This window comes from Chlorocebus sabaeus, chromosome 6 (genome assembly GCF_047675955.1).
Source record: "Chlorocebus sabaeus isolate Y175 chromosome 6, mChlSab1.0.hap1, whole genome shotgun sequence".
Lineage (NCBI taxonomy): Eukaryota > Metazoa > Chordata > Mammalia > Primates > Cercopithecidae > Chlorocebus > Chlorocebus sabaeus.
The window spans coordinates 17,931,691-17,945,601 of NC_132909.1; the positions used below are offsets into that span (position 1 = coordinate 17,931,691).

General features: G+C 50.0%; 1 protein-coding gene across 1 annotated transcript in view; it reads right to left on the reverse strand.

The window, feature by feature from the left end:
* Window positions 1-13,911, reverse strand: part of BCKDHA (branched chain keto acid dehydrogenase E1 subunit alpha) — a 29,430-nt gene that overhangs the window by 13,831 nt on the left and 1,688 nt on the right. Inside the window, exons 2-3 of the mRNA XM_007996903.3 lie at window positions 2,685-2,864; window positions 2,492-2,578 (exon numbers count right to left, since the gene is read on the reverse strand). Of these exons, the coding sequence (XP_007995094.1) occupies window positions 2,492-2,578; window positions 2,685-2,864 (267 nt within the window). The remainder of the gene's footprint in view (window positions 1-2,491; window positions 2,579-2,684; window positions 2,865-13,911) is intronic.

The window sequence follows — 13,911 nt, forward strand, 5'->3', positions numbered from 1 at the left end:
TGATCCACCCACCTTGGCCTCCCAAAATGCTGGGATTACTATGAGCCACTGGGCCCGGCCCAGGTTTCTTTCATTCAAAAGAAGAAATTACTCGTCTGTATAGACTACTGCTTTTGTTTTTATTTGTTAGGGTTTGGGGTTTTGTGTGTGTGTGTGTGTTTTTGTTTTGTTTCGTTTTTTGTTTTGTTTTGTTTTGTTTTGTTTTGTTTTTGGAGCGGGAAAGAGGTCTGTAACTCACAGCTGAACACAGTCCTAACAGAAGCAGGCCGCACGGTGACGGGTGAGGTGACCTTACTGAGAGCTTCCTCTGTGTCAGCCAATAGGCATGAACCCTACTTGCTGTGTCTCACAGAATTTCTACCCCTGCCCTTTAGGGTGGCTCTATCGTTAGCCTCATTCTTTAAAACAATGAGGAAACTGAGGCAAAGACAAGAAAAATCACCTGTCCGAAGTCACAGGTGTGACTGGACCCAAGCCCACTGGACTCCAAAGCCGGTGTGTGCAACTCACAGCGGGGCAGGAGGGAGCCTATGTGTGCAGGGGTGGTGTGGCCTCGCACTGAGGCTGTGGAGAGAGGAGCAGAGAGCACCAAGCCACGGGAGAACAGGCAGGCAGGGAGGCCAGGAAGGGCTGGACTTGATCCTGTAGGCGCTGGACGCCCAGGGAAGTTTCTGGGCAGGGTGAAGACACTACCCTAACTCGGCAAACCCATGCATAGGATTCCTGTGAATGAGAAAGTCTGGGAGTGGGCTGCCTGCCCGAATCCATGCAGTGTCCACAACAGGGTCACCTGGGCACTTGACACAAATGCAAATTCCCAAACCTGGGAGAGGTCCTGACCCCCCCAAGCCCTGGAGAGGTCCTGACCCCACGAGAATGGCGGACATCCAAGGACCTGCCTGCCCAACAAGCTTTCCACTTTTCTCAGAGGAACCCCCAGCCCCGCCCTCCATCTCTGTGGAAGATGAATAGGATCATCATAAATAAGAAGAAGCTAATATTAAGTGGTAGCTAAACGTCAGTTTTGCTGTTCCTAAGGCCATTACATATGCCACCATCAACCCTCAGGCCAACCTCATGAGGCAGGTGCAGATAAGAAAACTGAAGCACTAGCTGGGCGCAATGGCACTTTGGGAGGTGCCAAGGTGGGAGGCTCACTTGAGCCCAGGAGTTCAAGACCAGCCTGGGCAAAAACGCAAGATCCCATCTCTACAAAAAATTAAAAACTAGCCGGGGATGGTGGTCCATGCCTACAGTTTCAGCTGTTAGGGAAGCCAAGGCAGGAGGATCGCTTGAGACCAGGAGGTCACGGCTACAGTGAGCTACAAGGGCACCGCCACACAACAGTCTGGGAGACAGAGTAAGACCCCGTATAAACTAATAAAATAAAATGAAATAAATAAAATAAACTAGGCTGGGTGCAGTGGCTTATGCCTTTAATCCCAGTACTTTGGAAGGCTGAGGCAGGCAGATCACCTGAGGTCAGGAGTTTGAGGCCAGCCTGGCCAACACGGCGAAACCCTATCTCTACTAAAAATACAAAAATTAGCCGGGTGTGGTCGTGGGTGCCAGCTACTCAAGAGGCTGAGGCGGGAGAATGACTTCAACCCAGGAGGCAGGGGTTGCAGTGAGCCAAGATCGTGCCACTGCACTCCAGCCTGGGCAACACAGCTAGACTCTGTCTCAAAAAATAAAATAAAATAAAATAAAATAAATAAAATAAAATATAAATAAAATTTAAAAAATAAAATAGAAAACTGAAGCACTGAAGTTTTAAACAACTTTCCCAAGACCACAGAGCTAGAAAGGGGCAGAACTAGGACTTCAGTCTTACAGACTTGCTTCAGAGCCTGTACCCTACACCCTTTCTCTCTGCCTGCCTCCTCTGCATGAGCCAGGAGCTGCCAGAGCCTACCACCACCTGAAGAGGAAGAAAGCCAAGGCAAAGGAGAACAGAGCGAGAGAAGGTCTAATGACAGCTTTTGAGCCCCCTGGATCCAGCTGTGCCCCAAAAGAAGACCCTCTGGATGTATGGCAATTGGAGTCAATAACTTCCTTCTTTGTTGACACTGGCTTGACTGGATCCTTGTCCCCTGATACAAGGATTTATCAGGGGATCATAGCACATTCCACATGGGCCTATGGTGGTCCCCTGGAGCACTCCAGGAAGCACTGGGGACCCACCCTGTTTCTCAGGACCGTGTGTTTCCAAGAGGAAGGGCTGTCAGGCCTTCTCCCTGCCTTCTCCCCACACAGGCAAGCCCCCAGCCAGGCACACAGTAGGTGTTTTTTAGTGATCAGGTCCATCCTTCTGCCCTAGGGCAGGACTGCTCTCACGCTTTTCCTCCAGAGTCCCGAGAGAACCCTCAGAACTCTATGGAACCCCCCCAAAAAAGAATCTCTCCTCCTTGAGAGCCATCCTTTGGCCCAAACACAGGTAGGGGACCTCAGGTAATTCCAGCCCCCCGCCCCCAGGCCTGTCCCCACGCACCTGCCGCTGAGACTCATAGAGGATGCGGTCCATGGTGTTAAGCAGTGTCATGCTCTTGTAGAGCTTCAGCACCTTCTCCTTTGGCAGCTGCGGGTGGAGGCACAGACAGACGTGGGGCGGTTGGGACCAGAGAGGAGACAGGCAAGGGGCCTGGGCATGGGGGGCATGGGAAGTGGGGAAGGTCGCCTCTCACGTGGGGGTCCTCGCTGGGGTTGATGATCTGGCCTTGCCGGTCCATGACACGGTAGATGGGGATTCCAGAGATAACATTGGGCTGGATGAATTCCAACTTGTCTATAAACTCAGCCGAGGCCCCTGGGAACTGGGGCTTGTCATCCAGAGATGAGAACTGCTGCTGCTGCCTGTGCGGGTGCTGGGGGAGAGAGCAAAGGAGACCACCTACATAAGAAGAAGCACCCAGGTTTCAGTCGGCTCAACCCCAGCGGCAGGCAGGCGGCATGGTGGTTGAGCACATGGCCCCAGAGAACTGTGGGGCCTGACTCGCAGGGTCTGAGGCCCAACTCCAGTACTTTCTCACTGTGACACCTTGGGTAACTGACTACAACTTCTGTGTCTCAGTTTCCCCATCTGAAAAACCGGGATGAAAACAGTAACACCTATCCCATAGAACTGTTGTGAGATTAAATGACTCAATAAAGTGGCCCGAAAGTCAAGAACTGGTACCTATTACTATTCTCATTACCATAGGCCCAAACTCTTCATACTGGCAGCTACTTCTATTCTCATTATCATAGGCCCAAACTCTTCATCCTGGCATTCAAGGCCTCCCCATTCTGGCCACAGATGCCCCCTCCTCTCTCTCTCCCACTGTGATCACAGACACACACGCCCACTGCAGGATGCCCTCTAGGCATCCAGACAGGCTCTCTTCTGACCCCTATACCATACACCAGCGAAGCTACTCAGGACAGAGCTTAAGTCTTTGAGTTCTTAAGAGTCAGACTGCCTAGGTTCAAATCCCTTACTGGCTTTGGGAGGCCGAGGCAGGCGAATCACTTGAGGTCAGGAGTTCGAGATCAACGTGGCCAACATGGCGAAACCCTGTACCCACTAAAAATAGAAAAATTAGCCGGATGTGGTGGCACATGCCTGTAGTCCCAGCTACTCAGGAGGCTGAGGCAGGAGAATCACTTGAACCCGGGAGGCGGGGGGTTGCAGTAAGCCGAGATTGCACCACAGCACTCTAGCCTGATGACAGTGAGACTCCATCTCAAAAAAAAAAAAAAAAAAAAATCCCTTAGTGGGTGATATGGCAAAGTAACTTCCCTCTTCATGTGTCCTCTTCCTTGTCTATAAAAATTGAGAACCCCTCATGGAAATGAGAGGCTTCAACAAGATCATGTGAATAAAATGTTCAGCAAAGTATCTGTAAGCCACATTAACAAATGCTCAAAACAATCTTAGCTATTCTCATTTCTCCCTCTCATCTCTGCTTGCTTCACGAGAAGGTCTCTTTCCCTATTGCCTGGCAAACTGCTACACACGCTTCAGTGTCCACCCTACTCTGGTTCCAGCTCCCTCTGCGAGCCCAAACTGACTCATTCAACAAATATTGGAGCACCTGACATGTTCCAAGCCGTGTGCTGGGTTCTGGGGACCTAAGACAGGCAAGATATCTATCCTTGCTGCCTAACAGGGAGGGCGGACGCTGAACAAGTAACGATGACAGTGGTTCATATTATCCTACAGCAGAAGAGAGGGAGGGTAGGGCTTCCCTGGGGAAGTGATGTTAGAGCTGAAACCTGAGGGATAACCAGGAGGCAGCGAAAGCACATTCCAGGCAAGGGGATCAGAACATGCAAAAGACAAAAGTGGCCAGGCACAGTGGCTCACGCCTGTAACCCTAACACTTCAAGAGGCCGAGACCAGCCTGGTCAACATGGTGAAACCCCACGTCTACCAATAATACAAAAATTAGCTGGGCGGGCTTGCGCACACCTGTTATCCCAACTACTCAAGAGGTTGAGGCAGGAGAATCACTTGAATCTGGGAGGCAGAGGTTGCAGTAAGCCCAGATCGCACCACCACATCCCAGCCTGGGCAACAGAGACCCTGCGACATACACACAAAAAAAGACAAAAGGCGAGGAATAGTGTATCCTTCATGGAAGCCAGAAGGAGCTCAGCGCCTGGCAAGGTGGCTCACATCTGTAATCCCAACACTTTGGGCTCAACGATTACTTGAGCCCAGGAGTTCAAGACTGGCCTGAGATCATATCTCTACAAAAAATTTTAAAAATTATCCGGGCATGGTAACATACACCTGTAGTTCTAGCTGCTTGGAAGGCTGAGGTGGAAGACTCGCTTGAGCCCAGGAGGTGGAGGTTGCAGTAAGCATTGATCACACCACTGCACTCCAGCCTGGGCAACAGAGCAAGATGCTGTCTCAAACAAAAGTAAAGTTCAGAGGGGCTGGGCAAGGACATCACACCTCCTCAGGTCAGATGAGGAGTGGCTGAGAAAGTCCAGGGGACCTGTGAGAAGCCTATAAATGCTCAAAGGGATATGAACTCACTGGGACTCTTAGCTCTGGAGCTAGGCAGCCTAGAACTTGCCAAGACATTGCAACAGCTCCCCCTTATGAAGCACCTGTTGTAAGCCAGCTGTGTCTGGCATGCACAAGCCTACTGACTCCCCGGGGAATTTGTGAGGGGGATTATCTACCATTGCCCTTGAGTAGATGAGGAAACTGAGGCCTGGGGAGGTAAAATAACCTGTACCAGACCACAAATTTAAAAAAAAAAAAAAATTGGGCTGGGCACAGTGGCTTACGCCTGTAATCCTGGCACTTTGGAAGGCCAAGGCAGGAGGATCACATGAGCTCAGGAGTTTGAGACCAGCCTGGGCAACAGTGAGAAACCTGGTCTCTACAAAAAAATACAAACATTAGAAAGGTGTGGTGACACACACCTGTGGTCCCAGCTACTTGGGAGGCTGAGGCAGGAGGAATGCTTGAACCTGGAAGGACGAGGCTGTAGTGAGCTGAGAGTGTGCCACCGCACTCCAGCCTAGGGGACAAAGTGAGACCCTGTCTCAAAAAAAAAAAAAAAAAAAATTACATCAGGACTGGGCTTCTAACCTGGGCGAGGTTGAGATTCAGGCTCATAGACGTCCATGCTCCTCACCCCAACTACCCCTGCAGCCTGATTTTCAAATATCTGCGACTTTTCTTCCCACTACTCCTGGGATTCCTCTGAGGTCAGTAATGGTGGCTTCATTTCCCACAGACGTTAAAGAAGGGCGGGGTTTGCCACGAGCTGGATCTCACACATGGGTGCTCAAATGTGTTCCTCCATCTTCCTTTAACTGCAGTGAACAAGCCGTCAACAGTTCCAGGGCGGTAGCATGTTCAGTGTGTGTGTTTATTTGCATTTGTAGTCGTGAGGAAATTACACTCCCAATGGCAGGGCAGATGCAGGCCTGGCAATGTCACCGTAGGCCTCCCCTTGTGAGGAGGAAGCAGCTGGCCTCTTGCAGCACATCGCTTCCCCCTTCTGAGTACCCAGGAAGCCAGAAACTGACTTAGAAGATTCTTTTGTTCCGTGTCTCTCTCCCACACACAACACAATCCCAGGAAGGCAGAGACAGCGTCCAGGTTGCCTTCACAGCAGGCACTCAAGAGGGAATTCCTGAGTGAATGCATGAATGGGCGGTTAAGTTCCCTGGCTCTGGAGTTCAAATGCCCTGGGTTCCAATTGCTTAGCTCATCGTGTGGCTCTCTGCAAAAACACTTCATCTCTCTGAATTTCATTATCTGTAAGAAGGCTGCAGAATGCCACATGAAAAGCTGTTAACTCACACAAGAGGTTCAGCACCGATCTGGGATGCATTACCTACTCAAAACTTGGTAAGAGAGAAAAACAAAACCTAGGAAGGTGAGAAGTGGGAGAAAGGGAAGTGACTACACTTTATGAGGATGGGGAAAAGAGGAGCTAGGGAGAACTAATTGCACCTTAAAGTGGATTTTAAAATCAAACTGTGGCAATGTGCAGCAGCTCATGCCTGTAATCCCAGTACTTTTGGGAGGCTGAGGTAGGAGGATCACTTAAGGCCAGGGGTTCGAGATCAGCCTAGGCAAAACCCCCGTCTCTGAAAAATTGTAAAATCAGCCAGGAAGGCTGGGCATGGTGGCTCACGCCTATAATCCCAGCACCTTGGGAGGCCAAGGAGGGCGGATCACCTGAGGTCAGGAGGTCGAGACCAGCCTGGCCAACGTGGTGAAACCCTGTCTCTACTAAAAATATAAAAAATAGCCGTGCATGATGGTAGGTGCCTGTAATCCCAGCTACTTGGGAGGCTGAGGCAGGAGAATGGCTTGAACCTGAGAGGCAGAGGTTACAGTGATTCGAGATGGCGCCATTGCACTCCAGCCTGGGTGACAAGAGTGAGACTCTATCTAAAAATAAATAAATAAATAAATAAATAAATAAATAAATAAATAAATATAAATAAATAAAAAATAAAATAAAATTAGCTGGAAATGGTGGCATGTACGTGTAGTCCAGATACTGGAGTTGCAGGAGCCTGAGGTGAGAGGATGGCTTGAGCCCAGAAGGTCAAGGCTGCAGTGAGCCATGACTGCACCACTGCACTCCAGCCTGGGCAACAAATTGATACCCTGTCTCAGAGAACAATAAAACCAAACTATGGCACCAGCAGATACTCCAGAGAGGGAGACTGAGGCACAGGGGAGACGGCATGCTGATGGAAGAAGACCGAAGGCTGAAGTCTTCAGATGGGCACTAAGAGGGGAGGCCAGAGTCTGATAACAAACCAGGGTGTCAGGGCAGGACTGTCAGCCTCTAGAGGCTGGACAGCTATCTTCATGGCACCCCAGTGTGCTCCATATACTGGAGCTGGACCTTGGCTGTACCCTCCTCCCCTTTTTGCTGGGCTGGTGGAGATGACAGTAGTCCCCAGGCCCAGGTTGCTGCACCAATTCAGTGAGCTATGCAAAGGGCTCCGCACCACCCTGGTCCTGAGGAAATGCTCCATAATGGGAGTGGGTGGTCAGATGCCTACAGAGGAAGGATGCGACTCCACCCATCCGTTCTTCTAGTTTTTGGTAGGGGATGGGGGTAGTCTGTCCTGGTGGCCCAGTGATTTACAATGGCAGAGGCTGCACAGATGTACACAAAGCTTCATGCCATGTCCTCTCCCACCACGCAGGAAAGCACAACCTGCCCGCCCTGGATGGTCTGGTCTGCCCAGGAAGTACTGGGGTGGCCCTGGTGGAGTCATTTGAAGGCACCATGGCTAAGCGCATGGACTCTAACTGAGCAGACCGCTGCCTGATTGTGTGACTTACACTCTCTGAGCCAAGAGCAGTGGCAGACGCCTGTAATTCTAGCTACTGTGGAGGCTGAGGCAAGAGGATCACTTGAGTCCAGGAGCTCGAGGCCAGCCTGGGAAACATAGTGAGACCTCATCTCTACAAAACAATTAAATAAATAAATAAATAAAATTTAAGGCCGGGTGTGGTGGTTCACGCTTGTAATACCAGCACTTTGGGAGGCCAAGGGGGCCCGATGAAAAATTAGCTGGGCATGGTGGTGCACACCTGCACTCCCCAACTACTCGAGGGGCTAAGGTGGGAGGATCCCTGAAGCCCAAGAGGCTGCAGTGAGCCAAGATCACGCCACTGCACTCCAGCCTGGGTGACAAGGTAAGACCTGTCTCAAGGAAAAAAAAAAAAGGAAAACTTTTTTTAAAGAAAAACTCCCTGAGCCTCAGTTTCCTCCTGTGTACACCGAGGGTGGTATAAGCCCTTACCTCACGGGTTGTCATGAGGATTAACTGAGGTGACCCGTGTGGACTGCTCAGCCCACTGCCTGGCACATAACGAGTGTTTCATAAACACGAGTAGTGAATAAGTATTTCTCATGATTGTTCTTGTTAAACAGATACTGAACATTTGCTCCAAATCATGCCCTGAACTGAGGGCTGGAGACAGGGAGGGATGAATGACAAACACTGAACACACAAATTACAATCAAGAGGTGATCTTACTCACATTGCTTCACCTGAGTAGCCTAAAAAAATAAATAAGTGTCAAGTTGACAGATAAGCCAAATGAAAATAAATAATATAGCTGGGTGCGGTGGCTCATGCCTTTAATCCCAGCACTTTGGGAGGCTGAGGCAGGTGGATCACTTAAGGTCAGGAGTTCGTGACCAGCCTATCAGGCTGATCACGATGGTGAAACCCCATCTCTACTAAAAATACAAAAATTAGCCAGGTGTGGTGGCATGCACCTGTAGTCCCAGCTACTCAGGAGGCTGAGGCAGGAGAATCGCTTGGACCTGGGAGGTGGAGGTTGCAGTGAGCCAAGACCGCCCCACTGCACTCCAGCCTGGGCGACAACAGAGCAAGACTCTGTCTCAAAACAATAACAACAGCAGCAAATAAATAAGTAAATACATACATACACACAAAATTTTAAAATTAAAAAAAAAAAAAAAAAACCAGGAGATTTCAGAGGAGGCAAGATGTATAGTGGTTACCCATGTGGGAGGTAGGATGAGGGCCTCCAGGGCTAAACTGCCGGTGCTTGAATCGGGTTTTGTCTCTTTCCAGTCACGTGGCCTTGGACAGGAGCCAGTCTCTGTGGACCTGCATGCCCTCGTGGAGATGGCATCCACCTCACAGGCTGGTGGAGAGGTGGGGAAAATATCTGCCGCAGCTCTGGCAGGAATGCCTCACCAGCTAGCATCAGATAGTACCCCTCCAGGAAGCACCAGCATCAGATGGCACACCAGGGAAAGCTTCCTAGAGAAGGCGGAGTTGAGCCGAGGGGTCAGAACATTTCAGTCCTAGGGAACAACAAAGGCTCCAAGACAAGAGAAGAAAGCCTGGCAGCCTGGAACCCTGAAGACTGGCACGGCTGCTACAGGTCAATCAGAATAACTACATGCCGAGGTGCCACTCCTTTATTTACACCTATGTGCTCACTGAACCCATAAGGTATCCAGGCAGGGCAGGCACTGTTATCACAACTCCATCAAAGACAGGTGGTAGGTGAGGCTCCGAAGGGCTAAGCAACTTGTTCAGGTCCAGTGCATGCAAGGCTTTGTGGATGGTGCCAGTTAACTCCAAGTCCTCCGTATCGAGGGTAGCTAAGGCCATCCAAACCCACTCTCTCCGGAGCTCAAAGGCACTCTGCCCTAAAACAGAGTAAAGAGTTGAGCCCCCCTTCCCAGGATATCTCATGAGAAGGGAAAGGCGTGCAGATTAGGCAGGTACCACTGTCCCTGTTTCACAGACAGAGACCTGGTGTTTGCGGTCTGGAGCGCTTCCCTGAGGAAGTGTCATGTCAGCCATCATCTAAAGGACCTCATACCTACAAAGGCCTCCAGGCAGGAGGAGGCACATTCAAGGAAGGGAAAGATGGCCAGGGGGACTGAAGTGGAAACAGGGAAAGACAAGAAAAATCACCTGCCTGGCCACATGTGGTGGCTCACACCTATAACCCCAGCACTTTGGGAGGCCAAGGTAGGTGGATCAGTTGAGGCCAGGAGTTCGAGACCAGCCTGGCCAACATGGCGAAACCGTGTCTCTATCAAAAATATAAAACTTAGCTGGACATGGTGGCATGTACCTGTAGTCCCAGCTACTTGAGAGGCTGAGGCAGGACAATCGCTTGAACCCAGGAGGTGGAGGTTGCAGTGAACAGAAATTACGCCACTGCACTCAGCCTGGGTGACAGAGCAAGACTCCGTCTCAAAAAAATATAAAATAAAATAAACCAATACTGGACTAAGAAGGATGCTGCAAGACTTGAATCTAAGCTCCATCCTGTCTCCTCCTGGCAGCCTGGTACCATGAAAAGAAACTGGGCTTTGGAGTCCAGAGCTCCAAGTTCAGACCTCACCGCTGAGCCTCAGTCTCTCCACCTGTAATAGGCGAGTACTACCAATAAAGGCCTTGCACTATTGGTGTATTAAACATAATAAAAAATTAGAGTTGGCATTGTAAACCACACAGCACTTCAAGATGTGAAAAAGCAGGCCAGGTTTCTTAACACACTACCAAGTAAGAGATGGACCCATACACTTAGAAGACCGTAATGACCATCTCCGTTCATCTCACAATACACACTGATATGGTTTGGCTGTGTCCCCACTCAAATCTCATCTTGAATTGTAGCTCCCATAATTCCCACATGTCGTGGGAGGGAGCCAGTGGGCTGTAACTGATTCATGTAACATGATTCAGTAACTGAATCATGGGGGTGGATCCTTCTTTTTTTTTTTTTTTTGAGACAGAGTCTCGCTCTGTCGCCCAGACTGGAGCGCAGTGGCCGGATCTCAGCTCACTGCAAGCTCCGCCTCCCGGGTTTATGCCATTCTCCTGCCTCAGCCTCCTGAGTAGCTGGGACTACAGGCGCCCGCCACCTCGCCCGGCTAGTTTTTTATATTTTTTAGTAGAGACGGGGTTTCACCATGTTAGCCAGGATGGTCTCGGCCTCCCAAAGTGCTGGGATTACAGGCTTGAGCCACCGCGCCCGGCGGGGGTGGATCTTTCATGTGCTGTTCTCGTGATAGTGAATAAGTCTCACAAGATCTGATGGTTTTATAAAGGGGAGTTCCCCTGCAAACACTCTGTCTGCCTGCCACCATGTAAGATGTGACTTTGCTCCTCATTCGCCTTCCACCATGCTTGTGAGGCTTCCCCAGCCATGTGGAACTGTGAGTCCATTAAACCTCTTTTTCTTTATAAATTACTCAGTCTTGGATGTGTTTTTATTAGCAGCCTGAGAACGGACTAATACACACATTAAGTACCTACCACTTAGAGATACTGCACAGGGCACTGGAACCCCCAGATAGGCTGCCCCTGATGAGCTGGGTCACAGAAATAAAGTCACTGATAATTAGCACAGACCGAGCTCCAGGTGCTTCCTGACTTACAACAGGGTAGGGACTCTACTCACCCCACTAGCCAGGGTCAGAGAGGTGAAATGACTTAGCCAAGCCCAGGCCTGGGGTGGTGGCTGAGAAACTGACTCACGATTCCTTGACAATCTGAGTTTCCTTCCTCCTCCTTTCCCTGAGCACTAAAACATCTGCTATGATAACAGAGACAGGAAGGGAGGTGAAAATCAGGCAAACACATCTGCAGGGCAGCATGGTATTCAATGAAGGAGTGGGCAGAGGAGGGGCAAGAAGTCAGGGACAAGTAAAGCAGCCCCACCCCCCTTCTAATCCGACCTTCCTCAGTGAACCCAGTAATTCAATCCAATCTGTCCACAACTATACAGCCTCTCAACCTTTCCCTGACTATTTCTTCTTCTCCACCTGGAAAAAACTGCATGATCTTAGCCAGGCGCGGTGCCTCACACCTGTAATCCCAGCACTCTGGGAGGCCGAGGTGGGTGGATCACCTGAGGTCGGGACCAGCCTGACCAACATGGAGAAACCACATCTCTACTAAAAATGCAAAATTAGCCAGGCATAGTGGTGCTTGCCTGTAATCCTAGCTACTTGGGAGGATGAGGCAGGAGAATTGCTTGAACCCAGGAAGAGGAGGTTGTAGTGAGCCAAGACCCTGCCATTGCACTCCAGTCTAGGCAATAAGAGCAAAACTCCGTCGCAAAAAAAACAAAAAACAAAACAAAACAAAAAACCCTGCACCATCTAACATGGCAGCCACCAACCACTTGGGCTATTAATTTTATTTTTGAGACAGAGGGCTGCTCTGTCACCTAGGCTGGGGAATTGTGGCGTGATCTTAGCTCACTGCAACCTCCGCCTCCCAGGTTCAAGCAATTCTTCTGCCTTGGCCTACCAAGTAGCTGGGATTACAGGCACATGCCACCACGCCCGGCTAATTTTTTTGTGTTTTTAGTAGAGACAGGGTTTCACCATGTTGACCAGGCTGGTCTCGAACTCCTGACCTCACGCAACCTGCCCACCTTGACCTCTCAAAATGCTGGGATTATAGGCATGAACCACTGCGCCCAGTCCACTTGTGGCTACTAAAACTCATAATTGAATAATATGCCCAGACAAGGTGGCTCATGCCTGTAATCCCAGCACTTTGGGAGGCCAAGGCAGGCGGATCACCTGAGGTCAGGAGTTCAAGACCAGCCTGGTCAACATGGTGAAACTCCATCCCTACTAAAAATACAAAAATAAACTGGGTACAGTGGTGCACGCCAGTAGTCCCAGCTACTCAGGAGGCTGAGGCAGGAGAATCACTTGAACCTGGGAGGTGGAGGTTGCAGTGAGCCGAGATCGTGCCAATGCACTCCAGCCTGAGCAACAGAGCAAGATTCTATCTCAAAAAAAATAAATAAATAAAAAATCAGCCAGACGTGGTAGCACGTGCCTGTGGTCCCAGCTACTTAGGAGGCTGAGGTCGGGGGATTGCTTGAGCCCAGGACGTTGAGGCTGCAGTGAGCCATGATCATACCACTGCACTCACTCCAGCCTGGGGAACAGAGTGAGACCTTGTCTCAAAAAAAAGAAAGAAAAGGCTGGGTGCAGTGGCTCATGCCTTTCAAGGCCAAGACAGGCGGATCACTTGAGGCCAGAAGTTTGAGACCAGCCTGGACAACATAGTGAAACCCCGTCTCTACCAAAAATACAAAAATTAGCCAGGCGTGACAGTGCACGCCTGTAATCCCAGCTACTTGGGAGGCTGAGGCAGGAGAATTGCTTGAACCCGGTGGGCAGAGGTTGCAGTAAGCCAAGATCGCACCACTGCACTCCAGCCTGGGCGAGTGAGTGAAACTCTGTCTAAAAAAAAAGAAAAAGGAAAAAAAAAGAAAAAGAAAAGAGAGAAACAGGTACAGAAAGAAAGAGCGAGAAAAGAGAAGAGACGAGACGAGACAACAAAAGAAAAAGGAGAGGGGAGGGGAAGAGGAGAGGGGAGGGGAAGAGGAGAGGAGAGGAGAAGAGAAGGAGAGGAAAGAAAGAAGAGAGAAAGAACAGGTGGGAGAAATAAAGGGGAAAAAAAATAACTCTAAGATAATACAAATTTAAAGATATATAAAAAAATTAAAAGTAAGGACTTCTTCCCTCCCCATTCCCCACCACAAATGAAGGAGGGGAAGCAAGAGGAAAGGTAATCAGGAGATTGAGACAGGAGAGAAAGATTTAATCAACCTTAAATGACCTTTCCCTAGCCTGCCCCAGTCCTGCCCACCTCCCGCCCCAGTTGCCCAGCCAATGGGCTCCTGGGACTGAGATCAGCTGTGGAGGATATGAACTACTCAAAAAAAAAAACCCGAAAAGGTCTCCAGCCCAAAGGCAGGAGACTGCCCTACCCACATCTTGCTCCTGCAGCCCTTCTGCATTTACCTGTTTCAAGTGACTCCATTCCTAGATACCTACTACGTCCTACTCCTGGCCCATCCTCTTCACCCTCCTCCCGTTTTTCCCCCTACCCAGAGCTTCT